We start from the raw sequence: 20,771 nt of genomic DNA, 5'->3' as shown, positions 1-20,771 counted from the left end.
TCCTTCAATTTTTAATTGCTTAGTTGTTGATTTAACAATAGGTTCTGTTTTACAAAAAGCAGACACTTGCATTCCTTGTTTCAAGGGAGCTGGGCCCTACATAAAAACACATCATCTGTATAACCAGAGTTTAAACTAAGCGGACTATTTCGGGGTTACATGTAAAAAGAAAAAAATGCTATTTGTGTAACTCTTACTGGAAATTATAATTTTATAAAGTGAAGGACCATCGACAAATGGAATTCAATCAACATAACGTATTCTACACTTTCCATAATCTCCTTACAGCTTATTAAAATATGGTTTATATGTCTGCATGTTTTCATACAACATGGCTTTTGAATACAGAAATTATCTTTGCATTAAATTTGTTTTGAAAGAATACAATTGTATTTGTTATCTTTAACATTAAGTTACATGATGTCAAGATATTCAAAATGCACATTGTTTAATGAAGTGTTTTCTTTTTATCAAATAGTTTTTACACCACATATCAAATGGCAATATAAGATTATCTTATTTATTTTTGCATTGGTATAGCGCTCAAAAACCTTGAGGCATAGAGGCGCTGTTACAGGTACCAGTTACATTTTGTTGTTAATATCTACCTTACCCGACTCTTAAAGCATGTCACCTTTCAGAAATATTAGCATTTTTTGTGTAATATAATAAGTCAGAACACTCCTTGAAGGGATATCCATAGTTACAATTCAGCTACCATACAAAATACCAACATCCTACATTTTCTGCAATGCTCAAAGGCTACAAGTCTTGAATAATCATTTGTACAAGTTCACCATCGAGATCTTCTTTTCTTTATATTTATTAATAAGGGCATATATTGAGCAATGAGCATGTTCAACATACGTAAAATGGTTGTTTGATTTGGAACCTCTAACTTTAATAACAGTCCTCTTAACCGTGCACCACTTGAATTTGAGATCAACATAGTTCATGTTGGAGGCACTGCTAGGTGAAGTATATTTTTCAAAATGTTAATAAATGTGGTGCTGCGTGCTTTTGTCCCAGGGAAAGTTCTTTGGACATTTGACTACATTGAAGGTGGCTGCTTCAGGTTCTGGGGGGATGTTAGGTTGACTGCGGAAACTCCACGTCTTCTCGAATTCCTGGGCTACTGGCTTGTCCAATGCTCAGTTCATACTCTGAAAGATAGTTTTTTTGATACTTTTCTCTAGAATAACATGAGAACTTATAGGAAGGGGCAAAAAACAAATTGAGATATGCACCTCATGTCTTCAGGCTACCTTATTAAAACAAAGTTGGGTATTTAACACAACATGCAGTATAAAAATCGGTGAGGTCATTGACCAACAGATAAAAAGTTTCAATGATTGAAATAGCTCAAAACTTTAAAACGTGCTAGAGAGTACTCTTATGAGACCCTATCTGCGTTCCTGTGCCACATCACTTCCCAATCACACACTCCCTACCCCAACTAAAATAATCCACAAAATTCAATCCATTTTTCCCTCAGAACATGTACTACTACCTTGGAGCCCACTTGCAAAGAGGCCAATTGTAGCTTGTTCCTTTCGTACCTTATCCAAGTAGTGCAGCAACACCTGAAGTCTCCATGCCAATGTGCTACGTTTAGCTGAAGCTAACTTTTCCTAAATGAGGTTTTTGTGTCTGACCACTTCAGCAACAGCTCCTGGCTTTTAGTTTTCGTAACAAGACTATCTTTCTTAAATGAAATACAGCCTGCATAATGTAAACATTTCATGTTGCATCGTACAAGCCAGTTTTAAAGAAGGCGTGGTATCACAGTAAGACAAACACAAGTGACCATAGTTCAAGGGTGTTCATTGAATTTGCACAAGGGTGTGATAAACGCCTATCTAAACCTAAATCTACAGATGGGAGCGAGCTTTGACCATCAAATAATAATGATGGAATCCTAGTGGAATCTTGTCAAAATAAAAGGGCCTATACTGTACTGAAAAAAAACTATTCCTAATCCTTACCACTAATTTACAAATCATGTGGGGTAATGTTCATGAAAATGAAAGAAGTGTTCACAAAATATGTCGGGATTCTCCGGCCGTGGACCTCCCTTCCCCATGTTTTCTGCACGGGGCAAAGTGGATCACTTGAGAAAAGCACATACTCTAGCTTCTGCGGCACAAGGATACAGTTCCATTTTCCCAGTTCAGGACCTTCTGTGTCCAAGTCTCTTTACTTCTTGCAAGTCTCTTGACGCAAAGGACCTGCTGTACCAAAATAACACGCAAACGTTGTTTTTGTTTTTTCCACTTTATTTAGGTTGTTTGCCCTGGATCTCCCTCAGCCGGGCTCAGATCCTTTTCAAAACAAGGTTCTTTTTCGGGTCACTCTTGGCTCAACCCGGATCCTCCTCTGTCGGGCTCAGATGCCTTTGATTTGTTCAGTTAGTCTTCATCAGCTGTGCTCGTAACAATTGTGACATACATTCAACTATTGAAGACTTTCAAATGTACACAGGGTTTAGCTTGACCCGTTGCATGACCACTTCGATCTCCATATTTCTTTCTCTCCTCACCAGTTGGATACCTAACAGAGACTTTCGAATGAGCACCCATGTGGCACCGGACCACTCTGTCTATGGTATCTTTTCTTGACCTCCTAAAGTTTAATTATAAAGTTCAACTACTTCCTTTGTCTTCCAATTATATTCACGTTGCTCATCCCAAACGCCTCATGCACTGTTCTCTCTATACAATATTGCCGATTGGAACCTTGCTTCAAAACACAAGCTGGTTTGGTATCGGTCTCTCTGACTCACTGGCTGTGTTTTCGTTTCTGAAGCCGCTTTGTTGTAGGAGCCAAGGACAATACCACAGCAGCAAGCGTTCATCCGCGCCTTGGTTATCGACGGAGGAGAGCATAAGGTACCTCCGACACGCTGTGCAGGTTTGATCAGCCTTAGTTCCTGGTCTTTGGTTTCTTACTTACCAAGGCTCACAAAAGTAACGGTCTTTACAGGTAATGGGCACTTCCCTCTGTGCAACCCTCTCTGGTCTCGCCGTCTTTCTCCTTGTATTAAACTGCCATCTTGGAACTGCTGTTTCCTCATGTGTTTTGCCTCGCTCAGAGTATGCTTTCGTGGTCCACCTTTTATCCATGTGGGGAAGTATGCTGGAAGTCAGGTGTGTGTAATTCGTAATTGATTGCCCTTGCCTGACCATAGTGTTGCGACCTGTCAGGTATACGACTCTGGCATTAGTCTGTTGTCTCTCATGGTGAACTGTCTGTGAGAAAGTGTTCGTGTTGGCAAAAGGGAGGGTGGGGGGGGTTGAGTTCCTAGGTATCCTACGTGGTAGGATGGGGAAAAGGGGTTAGAAGGAAGGGGGGGATACCGCATTTCACCCTCTGGTGTCCCACTTCCACTCCCCGAAGACCCCTCATCCAGGTGATCCTCCCACACTAATCCACCACCAGAAATTAGATTCACAAGCGATGGCTGTGTCCTGGCCACCTGGACGACCGATCCCCGGGGACTAGCGGGCGAGACACCTTCAGGTTTCTCACACCAGGCATTAGAAGTTACTCGCCCACAAGCACTCTGAACCTTTTTCGGTTACCTCGCTAATCTGCACGTCACAAAACCTCTATCAATTTACCTAGGATCTTGCTAGAGAAGCCAGGTGCAGACTACCCCACTTCAGCAACTGCAATCAATGGTATAAGAATGTGTGACATTGACAGCTTACAGTCATTTTACTGTTAGGATGGCTATCCCTACAAAATATCCCCACCAAAAATATCACCATACATATGGCCGTTTGTCTCGCCATAGGTGATATTTTTTTGGGGGGGATAATTTGTGGGAACGGGGGTTGCGGGGGTGACCCCCGCACATTTTAAAAAAATGCAGAGGTTGCGGGGTTGTCTCCCGCAGGCTCCATGGGTCAATATCACCGCAAAAATATGGCGATATTTTTGTATTGCGATATTCTAGCATGGATATTAACTCATGGAACCTTAGGGTGGGGTGTAGAGACATACTAAATGAGCACCTAGCCGAGTGCACATCATACGCTCATGGAGTGCATGCGTGAAGCAGTTTCAGACGTTTGTGTCATGTATAAAACTCTGGCCATGCCTATGTTCCCAAAATGTTAATTGATTTTGTAAAAATCATCCAGCAACAGCAACACCCCCACCACTCACCCACACCATCGTGAAACCTATTTGTTTATGAGTAAATCACTATCCCAGATATTTTAGTAAAATATACAAATCTGGGGCCAATCATCTGTTCCAAAAAGCCTTCGATTTTATCATGGGTGAAAGTATGCTGGATGAGGGGAAGTGGAAATAAATTGGTGCTGCAGCGGTGTTAGGAGATGCCAAAAGGTGGAAGGAATTGGAGACAAATGGTTGTGTCGATTGTCTGATTAATGGCATGGGGATTGGTGAAGATGGTGTTGGCGCAAGTAGGGAAAATCGGACTGCTGGTAGCGGATAATATTAATGGAGGGAGGTGGAGTATTGTAGCTAAGTGACAGCGACGTGTGTGGGAGGGGGGGAATTGCCCATTGTACAATGCCAAGTGAAGCTGCATCTGCTTGTGACAGGTATTGAGGAATGGTAGTGGCTGCGTGGTGCATTAAGAAACATGTATTGGAAGCTGGAATGGAGCTTTGAATGTGATGGGGTGGTGGCTAGGGAGTGACTCTGGGGTGGGTGGGGCAATGGGGTGGACAGAGGGATGGGATCAGTTTGGATCAACATGGGGCCAGCTACTGCACTGTGTTAAGTCATACCTCAAACTGAAAGTAGCCTTAACAAGACCTGTGGGGAAGAGGGGGGTGCTAAAGACCCATCCCATCAGCCTATTTAAGATTTATCTAGGGACTGCGTCTCTCCCTTTTCAGTCCTGTTGTAGGAGGGGCGGTACAGGAATTCTTGTTAGTGGTGGGCTGGACAAACCTGCAGAAGCCTTTTACCCCTCTTTCTGTGGGCAGCCACAATGCGGGTCATCCCGTGCTTTGGGCAGGCACTAGTTATAAACGAGTGTCTGGCAAGAGCCCCAGTGTCAACCCAGCCTGGCCAGAGCTTTGGCGGGCTCTCCCAGCTCTAATTAAGATGTTATTTTCCTTGGAAAGACAAAGTATTGAAATATTATTTTGGGCAAGTTTTCCTTTATTTAAAGTGATAATTCTGTTACCCAGTATTTTTGTCGTCTTCACCCTGCACCTCACAACTTGACCTTCATTTCACAACCACTGTTACTGACCAGGGGAAACAAATGGAAAACTGTATTGCCTATATTAGCAGCTTATATAAGCCACCACACTAGCATCAATCTTCTGTTCACAATGCCACGTTTTACTTTGAAGTGGGCATGCAATTTGTTTCGAAATGCATAGAATTTAGTTTCGCCTCTTCTTTTAAGAACATACTGCAGTTTGTTCACTTTAGCGTCATTTGGGAAGGAATGTAAGATGTGTTCTTAACTTCTGATTGGGATCAATAAGGTGCAGATTATCATTGTATTTTGACTTTTTCTGCCAAATAGTATTTCTACTGCAAGCTATTCAATATTTCTGTCATGTAACAAACCCGAAAGTCTATACACGTCAAGATAGTAGAGTTCCCACAGAAGACTCATTAAGAATTGCCATTTATAAGATCATGTTACTCGCTCCACTAATTAAACCATCAAAGCTTACTATCTGCCAAATGTATACATGAAGTCTAAAACTGAAATGTGCTTATGGGATACCTTGATAAAGAAAAGTGGTGAGTTGCCATGTGTTTACTTCTCAAAAGAGATAATATAGCAGTAAATTAATGTACCTGTAAAATCCTAGATTTACATGTTTTTGCCACTTTATTTCACTTCGGGAAGTTCAAATTATACACTTCATAGTTGCCCTAATTGTGCGCTGCTTGCACATACTAGTTATAATGATGTATTGCAATTTCCCTTTAGTATGCAAAAAAAATCTATTTTTCATTCATTTCACAGTTAATCGTTCTTTGTTTTACAGACCCGCACCGTGGCACATCCAATAATGCTGCTTTGAAGTCCAAGTGGGAAAACAACCTGGGGGCTGATTATGAAGTCATGGTATGCTACAAACCAGTGTTTTTGATAGCTAATGTTTTAACATACGTCATCTAAAACTGTAGTTTAAATAGCTCCTCAGTTGTATAGTAAAATGAGAAAGTTGCCATATAACAAAGATGTAGCAGGAGGCTGGTCTCAACTGAGAGATTGCAAAGGAGGAAATCCTCAAAGCTGTTTCCTTGTTAAAGAAAGCGGTAAGATTCCCGACTTAGATGGGCTCTCTGTTCAACCGGATGCTCTCGGAGGGAGTGCTGTAAGGAACTATGGGCAAAGCTAAGGTTTCTGTGATTCCCAAGGCGAAGAAAGACTCCGTCCTATGCATCTCCTATCGTCCCACTACAGTCCTGAATGTAGATATAAAAATATATGCCAAGTTATTGGTGTTCAGGTTGGATAAGGTAATTCCCCAGATAGCAGGGGCTTAGCAATCTGGCTTTGTGAGGAGGCAGGCAGGACTCTGATAACATTAGGAAGAGTATAGGCCTCACTGACATTGCCCATAGGACACATATTCCCTCCCTGTTGTTAGGCCTTCATGCTGAAAAGGCGGTTCATTGAGTTGAATGGCCATTTCTTAGAGAGGTGCTCAATAGATTCAACCTGGGAAAGAACCTTTCCAAGGGGAGGATTTTTCTTAGTCTGCAACCAAGGCGAAGGTGGCGGCTAATGGTTTTCTGTCTGAAGTTTGATCTGTCTAGAGGCACCAGACCTGGGTTCACCCTCTCGCAATCACTGTCTGCCCTTAATACCCTTGGCTGTTAAAATAAGATCTGAAGACTGGATCAAAGGCATTCCGTATCATGATGAAGCACATAAAATTGCTCTGTTTGCAGGTGACATTTTTCCAAGTCTCAGAAATGTTGAGACCTCAGTCCCCACGCTCCTGCAGCTCCTTGAGACGTTTAGGGAAATATCTGGCTTCAAGGTGAATTTTAATAAAAGTGAATCTCTGAATATTAATATGGACCAAGAATTGCTCAGACTCCTAAAACAATTTAGCTTCCTTCCGTTGGACTACCGATCGTTTAAAATATGTAGCTGTTCACCTGACACCAAAGAAAACTACCCAGAGCTGATCAAAGCGATAAGGGCTGATCTGAGCTCATGGGGCGGACAAGTATTATCTTGGTTTAGTCAGATACATTTGCTTAAAATGAATATTGTTCCGCAGTTGCTATATAACTTCTAGGCCTTGCCAATACCCATCCCCCGTCATGATGTCATTAAACTTCAGCAAGAACATGTGTTGTTCATTTGGCAGAAGGGGAGGGCGAGGGTATCTAGTTCCACCCTAAATAAAAACAGAGACCAAGGGGGTCTGGCTGCCCAAACAGAGTTTCAGAAATACTTCCCATCTGTGCAGTTGCGAGCTACCCCCTGACAATTAAAGTTTGTCATCAGGAAGAAGATGTGACTGGTAGGCCCCCGAGGTATATACTGTGGCTATCGGAGTGCAGGCCCCTAAGCATGAATGAGTTTCTGTCCTCCAGGGCAACTCTGCTTGCTTGGTACAGTCCGGTCTCCAGAATGTGCCTCTCAACCATCCTTTCTCCTTGCACCCATATCCTTAGTAATTTAGACTTCCGTCCAGCATATGATGGAATTACCTTCATGAAATGGAGGGAATGGGGTGTGAATACTTGGCCCGCCTCTTTTACAATGATCGCATTAGATCTGTCGACTCCTGTAAGTGACTTTCTGGGTGGACGAGAAGTAGCGCGTTCAATATTGGCAACTGAGGCACTTGGTATTACAACCCCATAATAGGAAGGTGGCCGCTCACTATATTTGAGCCAATTTTATACTCCCGCGAGGAGAGTCCGGGTAATTGTCTACTGGCCAAACTTAATGAGGATGTCCCCTTTTACATCCAATCCTGACACAAAGAATTGGGCTCGGAGCTGACAGGAGGTTTGAAAGGGGCTTTGTACCTCCACCACTGGTGTACAATACGTTTAGACCGACTTTACATTTCTAGCGAGAGACTATTTTACCCCAGATAGATTAAAACATGACGGTCTAGGTGGTGGAAATGGGCTATGCTGGCAGGGATGTAGGGGAACTGGCACCTATGTGCACATTTGGTGGTTTTGCCACAAACTCCATGGTATTGGAGAGAGGTGGTCCACACATTTAACAGCATAACCAAGGAAATCATCCATGGTGGGCCCCTAGTTTGACGCGTGGGGGTCTTTGGAGGACAGCTTAGGTCAAATATATGTATCTTGCGAGCTATGCTCCTAGTGGCTTAAGCTTCACTTGCAATGAAGTGGTAAGTAACAGATTCCAAATTAAGTTGGAAGACCAAGACCCTCCCTCCCTACATGGAAAGAAGGTCCGCCTTTGCTGGAAGACTCCAAGGAGAACATATGACCAAGTCTAGCAGGTCCAGGTACCATATCTTCTGAGTCCAATCTGGGGCAATCTGAATCTTTTTCGATTTGGACAACCTCCTATGCACCACAGGGATGCCCGGATTTGACAGGAATGCGTACCAAAGATCATAGATGCAGTCCATGCACACTTGTATACCCCTGTGCAGGCTGGGTTTTACAGCTTGTGGTAGTGCCCTGGGCATGCTGCCACAGACTACACTTCCCTTTAGGTGTGCATGCATGTTGCTGATATTTTCTTTGAGAATGATGGTATAATATAGAATCCCTGGAGCTATGTTCCTTGAATTTACTTAATTTTCTTTTATTTAGGTTTATCAACACCTGGAGCAAAATAAATCACACTTCCGATTGACACTGCTGTAAGGCTTATCACCTTGAGAGGTTGCCCAAAGCTTAATCTCATCTTGGACTTCCTTGCACAGCTCCCACCCATGAAAGACTGAGCCCTGCCCATACGCCACAAAGTTCAATGTTTCAGAAGATGAGCTGCTGACAGATGTTGTTAGTCAGTGCCCAGAACCACAGCTTCATCTCTTCCCTTTAGAGGTAGCGATACTACACCTATTGCTTGTTAAGGAAGTGACTGGCCACTATATTGTTAGTCAGGATCAAGACAGACCTCCAGTAAATGGAAGCAAGGAATTCAACTACGGGTAACTACCGCAGCCCGCAGGCATCAGGGCACACATGAAGAATAAACTACTAGAAATGCAAACAAATTAGCTAGCAGATTGGCATACAATTAAGGGGTCCTAGTTAAATAGGATAGTCTTGAGCCGTTTATAAAATGTAAAGAGGCTCTTCTCTCTATGCAGCTCAGCTGATAATCCATTCCAGGCGTGTGTTGCTAGTACCGGAAAGGAACGTCAACTTCCTCGTATTCTTTTAACCTTCAGGCATATAAGCCGGAGGGTATTGTTAGATCTTGTTGTTCTCCCCTGTGGTTGCAGTGTAAGACTTCTTTTAAGATCCGCTGGTGCGTGTCCGTACATACATTCATGTGTCAGGGTAAGAATCTTAAAAGTAATCCTAGACACAGCAGGCAACCAGTGAAGTTCCCTCCCAGAGGGGGTTATGTGGTTCGTTTTAGGGTTGTTTTTGATATTACATGCAGCTACAGCAGGGTGATGTGAGGGTTTGCTAGTGTGATGTTGTTAAGGTGAGCTCCTCAAGCTTCAGAGAGGAGTCCATAACTATCGTTATCTAAGGTAAGGGTTGCCAAAGAAGCTTTCCCGCCTGAGAATTGAAACCCTTGAAAACGCAGGGGCCACTGGAGCCATCATGTTTGTAGACTAGGTTCTGGTACCACAACGATAAACAATGCCTGCAAGGCACAGGAATGCTAAGGCTGGAATGAGCTACTGTTTTTGGAAAACACTGACCGTCTGGTTGATGTTTGATAGGCTGTCCTCTGGAAGGAAGGCCCTGCCCAAGGGAATGTCAAGAGGTTCACCAATAAACTGTAGATGTTGGGAAGACAATTGGTGGGACATCATTAGATCGAGAAACCATGCCAGGCTGGGCAGCAGATGAGAAGTGCAGAATATGATATGGCGTTTTATAACGCACCTATACAAGTGTGATTTAAGGCGGTGGTCTGACACCAGCTCTGGAAATACTCGAAGTAGCCACTCGTCTATTTATGAGAGCACTAGAATCTTCTACTTCCCGAGACTAGCACTGCCAAAGACCTGCTGAAAATCCTTGGGGCCGAGGTAAGACCAATGAGAGCGCAGGCCCAAACTGATTATGGATGTTCCCAATCAGAAACCTTAGGTAATTCCTGTGTTGCAGATATATGAGAACACTGAAGTATGCATCCTGGAGGTTATGAAGGCATCATGAAGCAGACCCAGACCACGCAAATAAAGGTTGGAAAAATTCCTAACTTGCCTTATGCTAAGGTGAGAATTCCCTACCTAAATGAAGCTAAGGGTAGTCTGTGTCTGAAAGTCCAAATGAAATGTCTGTCTGTGTCCAAAACCTATACTTGCCCTCACATCTATTTATATATAATGTGTAGGGACTGCAAAGCCTGAATATAGTGGAAAATGCCTGGTACATGCGCTCTGCACACTATACATTAAAGTTAGGATTGAACTGCGTTGCAAAAGTCTTGGACAGGTGACCACTAATGCCTGGTAATGTAGAGACTCTGTAAAGTGGAGTGACCTGCAAGTTCCACTCTTCCTGTTAACTAACTCAAGTATAGTTGAACATGATTATTAATGAGATCCCAATCTTGCACACAGTGATCATGTATTGGTAATGCACATAAAAGGTCAGCCGACACGTGTTTCAACTGTCAAATGTACCTTCAGGACTGCCTAGGCTGAATCTGCACTCCTGTTGAGTTTCATTTTAAGAGATTGTGCCTTCCAGACACCTAGGTACCCAGAATGTTTTCTTCATTTCACAATTATATGTTCCTCTCCCTATCTCTCACCACTATTCTATCCTCCTCCCGCTACTTTCTACCTTCCAGCTTTATACCTTCATCCCTTTTAGTACTGCCTCCTTCTGATCACCGATCTTTCTCCCTCTACCTCCACCGCTGTACTCTATCCTCTGTTACCCTCACCTACTGTTTATAATGCCCTTATTCCCTGTCCACTCTACTACTGTTCTCCCCTCTCAACTCCGCCATTATTCCCTTTCCCCACTCCACTACTACTCTCCCTGTTCCACTAACCCACTCTACTACTGCTCTCCCCTCTCCACCACCACTGTACCCCACGACTACTTAGTCACCCTCCTTTTAAGCCCTCAATCGGCTTCCATTCACTCTCTACACTTCCTCTAATACTCGCACTCTCCCATCTTCCATGCACACTCACAACTCAGTAACACGTGCTCTCACCAACCAGTACCTCACCTTTATCATTATTTATTTGATTGGATTTAAATTGAAATATCAATTCTTTTGCAAAACAAAAAAACATGATCTTTACAGATCAAGATCGAAATACATAAATCAGATGTTTAGAATACATAAAATTCATCTCTCTAATTTGCTTTTTACACAAACGTGCAAGAAAAAAGAGAAGAAAAAAGGAATCAAGCCGAAACGAAAGCAAAATCCAAGAAGACCAACGCAAGGTGAAAAAGAATCAGACAGACTTGATCTGTCATAGAGCATCTCCATCGGACCATACTTCAGCCACATAGTTAACTATAGCAATTGTTTGTTTCACTTTTCTGCCATCAATAAGGGATCTCCACCACGCATCAAGATGAGAGCTTAAAAAGTCAGAAAACGGAGATCTAAAGTACTTTGTTCAAGTTAATTTAAGTGCAGAGCAGGCTGTAATTAGATGCATCAAGGTTTCATCTTTACAGTGATGGATATTTGTTCTTTATTAACCCTCGGTTTGATCTAATTTCATTTGTCGGATGCAGATTCAATCGAATTCGTAGATCCCAAATTTAGATCAATCGAATTGATCCCAAATTTTTTTTATCGGAGTACTGCTTTAGATAGTCACGAACTGTGTCTAATTTCCAACTTTCCGCTAGCAAATGCGCAACAGATGGATAGCTGCATGCAGCTTCTAAAGTCGAAATCCAGTTGTGTTATTAAGCTTTTTGCTTAACTTCTTCTGGGTTAGACACGGGTTGTTCTAGGGAGCTCCCAATTTCTTTTAAACAAGAGAGATTTTTTTTCTCTTCATTTCATCAAAGTTGGATTTTGGTTCAGGACAATTTCTGCATGGACCATTTCCAAAATCTCAAACATGGAGAAACGCAAGATTTCCAGAACAAGGCAAGACTACTCCAGTCAAATGTGTACTTCAATGAGTTGAGGCCAAGTTCTCTACGGATAACAGCAATGGGGGTGGCCATCGGAACACCCAATATTTTTTTCCAGAAATTACCCTCGAGATGCGGCCAAAGAGTCTTGGCAATATTTAACATAGTATCCGCACCATAAGTTACTACTGGAATAACGTTACATCTGTAAAATTGGAGAACTGGTATAATCAAACTATCAAACTTGCGATTCAGTGTTCGCCCTTGGATGGTGAGTTTTTATCTTTGCATGAAGATGTGTTTACATCGGACCTTCTGATCTTAAATCGCTCAAGGCCAGATATTTAAAGGATTGGACATGTGCAAGGTTTTTTTTTTTCCCTTCGAGGAACCAGGAGGGTTTTTTAGAGTTGTCGAAGCTTAATATTTTTGTTTTTTCTTTATTAATTTCCAAGCCATTTGATGTTCTATATTGTTGGAGGGAGTACAGTTGTCTTTGAAGACCCGCTGGGGTTTGATTGATTAGTACCACTATATTAGCGTACAATAATGGAGATTTAAAAGCTCCTCCAACTTTAGGCCGTAATGATCTTGGCAACAAAAATCCCACTTTTATGTCCTCTAGAAAGAAGTTAGAGGGCAGCAGCCATAGGACAACCCTGTTTGACTCCTCTACAAGTTGTAATTTCTTTTGAAAGTAGGCCCGCTTTATTTAGTCTCACTCTAGGAGATGTATTAGAGTGAAATGCCATGATTGGGTGGATGATAGACTTAGGGCAATTTTTCTTCTCAAGCTTTCTCCACAGTTTGTTTCTGTCAATTTGATCAAAAGCTTGGACTAAGTCCACAAATGCCATAAACATCTTTGCATGTGGGCAACCGGGCTCTCTCTTCAATATTTGAAGGATTAGGATGTTTGAGGTCCTCAGCCCCTTGACAAATCCTACTTGACATGGATTGAGGCAGTCAATTTGTCGGCACCATCTGTTGAAATGGTCCAAGATTACAGTGCTGTATAGCTTACCGATCACGTCTAAGATAGTTCTTGGGATTGCTCCGATCTCCTTTCATATGGATTGGTACCACTATCGCCATGAACTCGGAATGTGATGGAAATAAGCGATTTGTTTGATCAATAAAAAGATGAAGTTTGCCCACTCATCTGGATGTTCTTGTAATATGCAATTCACCAACCCATTTGTCTCGGGAGGATAGCTCGGGGGCAACGTGCTTGCCTTGGAAGCAAGACGACACAGAGCAACGCAGGTTCGATCCCCGGGTCCACGCTTAGAAACCTCTGGGTATTAAGTGCGTTATAAATAACCTATCATTTCATGTCCAGGTGCCCTCGAGCTCTTCAGTTGTTTTATTCTCTTTACCGCTTCATCAACCCTCTCAGCAGATACCCACAGGGTTGGGATGCACAAATCTTTGTCTGCAGGGCTTCGATCTGGAGCTTCAGTGTAAAGACATGTGAAATGGTTGAACCAAGATTCTTAATGTATAGGATTTGTTTGGTTTTCATTTGATGTTATTTCATCTGGTCTAATCAATGACCAAAATGTCCTTGTGTCTTTACCAACAAGCCCTCTGAGCATAGCCTCTGAATCGTCCTGATATCTAGTGGAACGCAGCCAATTTTTGTAATTTGATTTTTCAAGTGCGGCTATTTTAAAGTCTTTTTGCAGGCTTGATTTCTTTGCTATTTTCTGTAGTTGACAATCTTTTTTACTTCTTGCTACCAGTTCACTGTTGTGTGTAGATTAGAGCTATTAGAAAATGATTTTTTTTGTGCAACCAGTGCAGAATCGTTCAAGCAAAGGATGGTATTCGACTATCTATTTGCTTGTTTTCAGGTCCGTTGTTAGACTTCTTATTCTAGCAGACGAAAATTTCAGGCACAAACCACCATTGCATCATTGCATGTTGAATCTACTAATGGCATTAATTGTTTGACAGTCTATTCCAGAGCTCGTCATTTCAATATAAGTAGATTATGATCACTCTGTGGTGTTTTGATTACCTCAAAACAATCTACTAAAGGCAAAAAATTGTTGTAAATATAATCTATAACTGGAGTTTCTAGAGCTTCCCCATGTAAAGTGGGGTGGTTTATCGTTCTAAAATTGCCATTAATCATATGCATATCTCTGGACTGCATTAAATCACTCCACAGATAGCATCTAACATGCTGTGGATCGTCAAGATTCCAGGAACATGAGTGCTTCTCATTAACAAGATCTGGAATATTTAATTCACCACAGATGATTGTATATTTAGCCTGTTGATTCATGAGGGCCTCATCCAATTGATCCGAAATCTGCTCAATTAACACTTTGTTCGCTATCAGCGCCGGGTTCCAGATACATTAATAATTGTGATCTTGTTTAGCTGTTCTGTGTTATTTAATGAAGCTCCAGTCTCCCGGGCAATGACAAGTTATTGAGAAAATAAATGTGTTGATACCGACTTGTGAAGGTTTAGAGTACTTCCAGTTTTCACTGCAGTTAACAAACCAGCTGATGGGCGCCCAACGTTCCTTTTAACTGCTGGGCTTATATAGATATCAAAACCGTCCAACACTGTGTTCTTTCTTTACCAAGTCTCCTGTAGACAGATTAGATCAAAATCAGCAAGGTTTAATTTAATAGGTTTGGTTAAGTGGGAAATCCACAAGTATTCCAGCAAGCAAGTTTTAGAATAGCTGGAATAAGCCCTCATTTTACTGACACCAAGTTCTTACTTTGGATCTGAAGATTTAATGGAATGTGGCTAAAGGTTGTTTCATGTCACCAAAGCACCAAACGACCAAGACCAGTCCGCTTGTCCAAGACCGGGAGCTTTTGGAATATCTGTTGGTTTGACACAGTCACCATATCTCACCTTTCCTTCAAAATGCCACCAGACTTCAGTCCACAATGCTGGTTTCTTGGTCTGCCACCTCCACCTTCGACCTCACCCGAACAACCAACACCTTCATGAGTCCAGTCTCCCTTCTTATCCTCCCCCGCCATTTCTCATTGGTCTTCTTCTAAGCAATCTTAGCCTATTTTACCTGCCCAGGAGGAGTTATGATTATCAGAATGCATTAAAAGGGCACTAAGCCACGCTCCTTTTTTTTTGTCGTTTGAGGTACTGTGATCGAAAGATGGGGGCCCATGTTGAGAAATGTTAGTTCATGTCAGATGGCCATTGTTAGGCAGAAACCTGTGCAGTTCCCTCTGGGACCACTGCAAAAGATTTAGGACTACAGGTATTTGGCAGTAAACCCACTTGGTAGCAGTCTGTACCACACAGATTCACTTGGTAGCTGTGGCTGAGCAGTCAGACTTCCCTCAAGAAGAGTTGGGCAGTATACAGAATATTCACAATACATCAAGAGAACACAGTAGAACAAGTAAACACTGACCAGGGCTTGGTGTAAAAGAGATATAATTATTTATTTATTTAAAACCACATCTAGATAAACGCACAGGCACCAATAGTAAGCAATTCAAAAACACGGTCACTAAAAGATATACACTCCCTTAAAAGAATATTAGACAAGTCTTAAGTAAAGCCCCACTTATTTTCAGACAGCGGTGAGCGCTTAACGTAGATGGCACTCTAATAGTTCGTTTTAAAAAGGGAGAGAAGAGCAGAGAACAAGTTGAAACAGATCCCAACACTTTCATCAGAACATAACAAGAGAGGAAGGCAAAGTAAAACCGTGAAGTTAAAGTTCAAGAGGCCGGATCCACTTTCAGAGGATCCAAACGAAATGTGTCCAAGGTCACACGGTTGCAGTGCACAAAAGTCTTGTAAAGGTTCAAAAAGGAGTTGGACCAAAGAAACGGAACAGTTAGAGGGTCAAGGCAGCCAGCCCAGTCCAGAAGGTTATTACCTTGTAGCAATCTTTAGAAAGGGAGGCCTGGCGGACACGGTACCTTAAAGTGGTGAGAATGCTCCAGCGGGGACAGTTGTTCCTGGCAGCGGATGCACGTCGGTGCTTTGTCTGGGGGAAGCGAGGATCTTGTCGTGGAGGAAGACAGGAGTCCGTTGCACTGCCAGGGAAGAAACCAGCCGCAGAGTTTCTCAGGTACAAGGAGCGGTCCGGTGATTCGCGGTTCAGTGGTGAGTGGCTATCCGGCTGCCGGGATGCTTGGCACGGGCAGTTTGACCACAAACCGGGCTGGGGTGCGAAGAAAGAAACGTAAATTGGTTGTCAGGGGAAGAAGCCTCTCCAGCCGGGAGATCTTCTCTGTCGGGAAGTGGTGAATCGGTTCTGCAGGGCTCCACCGGTGGTGTCGTCGTGGTAGGTCGGCTCAGCTTCTTCCTCGTCGGATTCCCAGGTCCTGTGGCGACTTCTGAAGTTCCAGTCCCCAAAGCCCTGCTTTTATGCAGAAAACCCCCATTCACTCAGCCTAGCTGTCACTCAAACATGCTAAGTGGTGAGCCGGCCGGCTCACCACTTGGGCCAATCACACAAGAGTGCGACTTGAGTTACCAAGGTAACTCAGTCCAGGGTACCTAAAACCCCTCCCACACTCCCTGTGCCAAAAAGTGGAACAAAGGGCTCGACTTGGGTTGGAGTCACAGAAGAGAACACAAACGCCATTTTAGAATCGAGTCTTGGCAAAAAATACCAACCGGAGAATTAATATTAATTAAATAAACCGGCGGTATGTTCGAGGCTATGAGAATTAAATAATTAAAGTTGGTACCCTCGAACAATGGGAAAATCCCATAGGAAAATATTTGCGGTCGAATATAAAAAGTAGTTTCCACTGCCACCAGCCAAAACTCGATCAGGGGAGACGGAGACGTGCCCCCTCGACTAACAGACCCCGGGGCAATCGAATTGCCCTGACCAGTACGTCCACAATATGATGGTTTGTACTGGTTTCTGTTAATAATTTGGGACTAGTAAAGCCAATGGTGACTTTACATGCCCTGGGAGACAGTAGTCAGTCCCAGGGTATGGAGTCTATGGTGGGGTGCCACTATGACACCCCTGTGTTACTGCACGGAGGGTGCTGTGTAACACACATAGGAAAAACACATGAGACCCTATGGAGTAAAGGACCCCATAGCCCATAAAACACATTACCAATCAAAGGAATACCATAAATCATGTCCAAGAGTGTGAGGAAAAAGAGTCTCACTCTTGGCAGGAGGAAAAAACAAACTCCAGAAATCCAGCAAAGCTGCTGGGGGACTCACTAGGTTAGGAAATTCAGCCTAAAGAGAGAATTCTCCCTAACAGCCATGCCACAATGAGTCCAAGGTAAGTGTGGGGGGAGTGCTTTGGAGTTTGCTGCAGCATGGCTGTACTAGTCTGTCTTGTGGGGCTCCACGCTGGCTGCCGGTACTGAATTGATGACATTTTGCGTGGTGTCACATTCATCACAGCCACATGAATCCTCCACTGCCCTGCTTGGTGGATCTATTTTGTTGATCAGAGATAATCTCTCTGGAGGTTCTGATGGGTTGCAATGTTGTGTGTTGTCCGTTTCCAAGCTTTTGCTGTCTGCGTTTGCCTGGAATAACAAGAATAAAACTGGCAAGCCTTTGGTTGAAGAGGTAGGGGATATTAAAAGTGGTACTGTTCATGTGGTGAGATCATAGGGACTGGGGCCCTCTCAACTGCCTCGTCCCCCTCTGGGGTAGGATTGGCTCTTCCTTCCACCTTGACAGGCTTTCCAACCCATGCTGAGAGGGGTTCCCATCCGCTCTTGACAAGGTGAGTCAACTGACCTTGCGACAGAAATTAAAATTATGTATGGTGAAGACCGCCAGGGGCAAAGGCAGCGTGGTCGTTTGAAGTGCTGTCTCCTTCGCCCCAGAATGCCAAACATCCACCATTCATCCCTTTAAATTGCTAATCTTGGCGTGGCGGCGCAGGTGCTTGCGACCCCTGTGAACCCCGCCTGAGATTTGGGTCATGATATGAGCGGACGACCGAGGGATCCAGGTTGAAAGTTTGTGGCCCGCTTGCGAGGAGAAGTTGTCTTCGCCATCTTGTAGGTGACTCCACTGCAGCGGGCCTGTTGACTTGTTGGCTCCCCTTAAAGTGATTTGCGGAGCTGCACCGAGTGACCCACAGGCCCCAAGTCCCTCCCAGGGACGTCTAAGCCCAGCCCCGCATTGACAGCATGGGATTGTGAGGCAGGCTACCAGGTGAGGGAGATTGGAGTGCTCCGGTGCATGATACAAGCCGTAAGCAGCAGGAGCCTTGCTCTGTCCTGCCCCAGTGGAGTGATGGTGTCGGTGGGTGGTGGAGCGGTGATCAGTGGTTGAGGGAGTGCAGCAGAAGTCTGGCCCAGTGTGGTGTGTAAGCACAGACTGTGGAGCCCAGGGCCAACGCTGTGAGTGGTTACCAGCGATCTGTACGGATCTATTAAGAACTAAATGGCTGTCTAAAGCCACCAAAGACTACGGCTGGTGCACCTCGGGAGGATAGCTCAGGGGCAACATGCTGGCCTTGGAAGCAAGACGACACAGTAACACAGGTTCGATCCCTGGTTCCGCACTTGGAAACCTCTTGGTATTAAGCTCGTCATAAATAACCCATCATATCACCACCCAGCAGGGGCAGAGAGGTGAAATAGAAGCAGATGTTTGAAGCAGCCCCTAGTGGGGCAGGTGGCCATTTGAAGTCGAGGCCTGAAACGGAGCCAACATTGGATACACCAATGTATCCAGGGGCCGGGTGATATGATCAGTGCCCATGGGCAAATTGGGCACTGATCACATCACTGGGCCCCTGGAGGCATTATCCTTTGTCATGCCCACAGCCCTATGCAGAGACGCATGGGGGAGTGCAGCAACTTGGAGTCACCTGGACTGGCAAGGCCCACGTACGGCTCACAGTACAGGAGCCCACCAGAGTGTGCACCCGTGAGGGGGTTTGGTCAGGGGCACAAGTGGATGCCACATGTTGGATCTGGGCACTGCAGAACTGCTGCCCAGTTTTCAGTGAAGCTCGGGCGATGCTGAGGAAACAACGATGGATGAGCCCCCTTCCACTTCTGATGCTGATCAAGCGGAATACACCAAGGCTGACATCTGGCTTCTCTTGGATGAAAATGGCTCTATAAAGAGCAGACCTTCTGGTGCCATCTCTGAACTCAAGGGCACGGTGGATACGCGGAAGGAGAAGCTGGAATCCCTAGAGAATAATCAAATGTCGGCGGATATGACTGAAATGAAAATCTATTGGCGATTGCAGAACTTTGAACAGAAAACAAGAGATCTCAAGCTCAAGGTTGACGACTTGGAGAATAGAGAGATACGCTTGAATATTCTCATCTTGGGCATGAAGGAGACGCAGGGGGAATCCGCCCTCTCTTTGGAGCGACGTGTGCAGTCGCTGATAAATGGTCTCTTTGAGGAAGCGCCCTCTCCTGAGATTACCTTTGACAGGATTCATTGTGTAGGTGCCCCCTCAAAGGGACCAAGGCAAATCCTGGCAAAGTGCCATTACTTTAGGCACGCAGCAGCTATCCTTCAAAAGGCCAGAGAGCTGGACCAGATCATGCTTGAGGGTTCACACATGCAGATTTTCCAACATCTGTCTGCAATGACCCTGAATAAGCAACGAGAATGTCGGCCGCTGACTTTAGTGGCTGCAGGAGAAGACCGTACGCTACAGGTGGGGCTTCCTGATGGCCCTCTCCTTCGAATACCACACTGAGGAATACAGGGTCACCTCGTTGGGGGTGGCGGAAGGGGTCCTGAATCAAATGAAGTTGGAGGACCGGGGCTCGGAAGCAAGTGATGCAGTGACAATGATGGCCCTGCATAAAGACAATTTACGAGCATGCACAAGGAGAGCTAGGGCAGCGGGCACAAGAATGTTTCAGAGATTCAGCACCCCATGAGGCTGGTAACAGCCAAGCCGCTTGTTCCCCCTCTATTTTGTTCACTGGTTGCAGTGGAGCCTGAGATTCTTTGGGGGTTCCCTTGCTGTGGTCCTGATAGGCCTCTTGTGTTTAGAGTTAAATGTTAGCAGCTGTTAAGTTACAATTGAAGGTGGGATATTACGAGATGTTCATGCTAGTGGTTGGCGTGTTGGTCGCCTGCGTTCGTGTCGACGGGGGCATCCCTGCATTCAAACACAGGTTTGTTCGCCCTCAAAGGTATAGAGGTAGGGCGGGCAAGCCACAAGGGGTATTGGGGAAACAGTGGGATCTGTGGGGGTAACCTGAATCTTATTCGCGCTATTGACTGGTCGTCTTTGAGAGGTTGGCCGTGCTTCCCTATCCACAAGAAGGGGCCGTGCTGTCTGCTCTATTGCTGGAGCATTTCCTGGTGGACATATAGAGAGCAGCACCCCCCACTCCGCTCTCGTGGTTACACTTTTAATTCACAACCACAAAAAACGTCCACGAGGATAGACTATGTACTGCTCGCAGCAACCCAGGAGCATCTTATGATGGGGGCAGACATCCAGGTAGTGGGATGGTACGACCATGATGTGTATTGTGACATTGGACATGGGACCTGGAGCCCCACTAGACGGACGCTGGGTCTGTAATAATAATCCCTTCTGAGATGGAGTCTTTAGA

General features: G+C 44.4%; 1 protein-coding gene across 6 annotated transcripts in view; it reads left to right on the top strand.

The window, feature by feature from the left end:
- The window catches only part of PATJ (PATJ crumbs cell polarity complex component), a 3,332,662-nt gene that overhangs the window by 591,366 nt on the left and 2,720,525 nt on the right, over positions 1-20,771 (top strand). For all 6 annotated transcript variants that reach the window (XM_069642041.1, XM_069642043.1, XM_069642045.1 and 3 more), the window contains one exon: positions 5,997-6,076. In XM_069642041.1, the coding sequence (XP_069498142.1) occupies positions 5,997-6,076 (80 nt within the window). The remainder of the gene's footprint in view (positions 1-5,996; positions 6,077-20,771) is intronic.

The sequence above is a fragment of the Ambystoma mexicanum genome, chromosome 1q (genome assembly GCF_040938575.1).
Source record: "Ambystoma mexicanum isolate Mex_15411 chromosome 1q, UKY_AmexF1_1, whole genome shotgun sequence".
In the NCBI taxonomy this organism is placed as follows: Eukaryota; Metazoa; Chordata; class Amphibia; order Caudata; family Ambystomatidae; genus Ambystoma; species Ambystoma mexicanum.
This window is presented reverse-complemented; position numbering and strand designations above follow the sequence as displayed.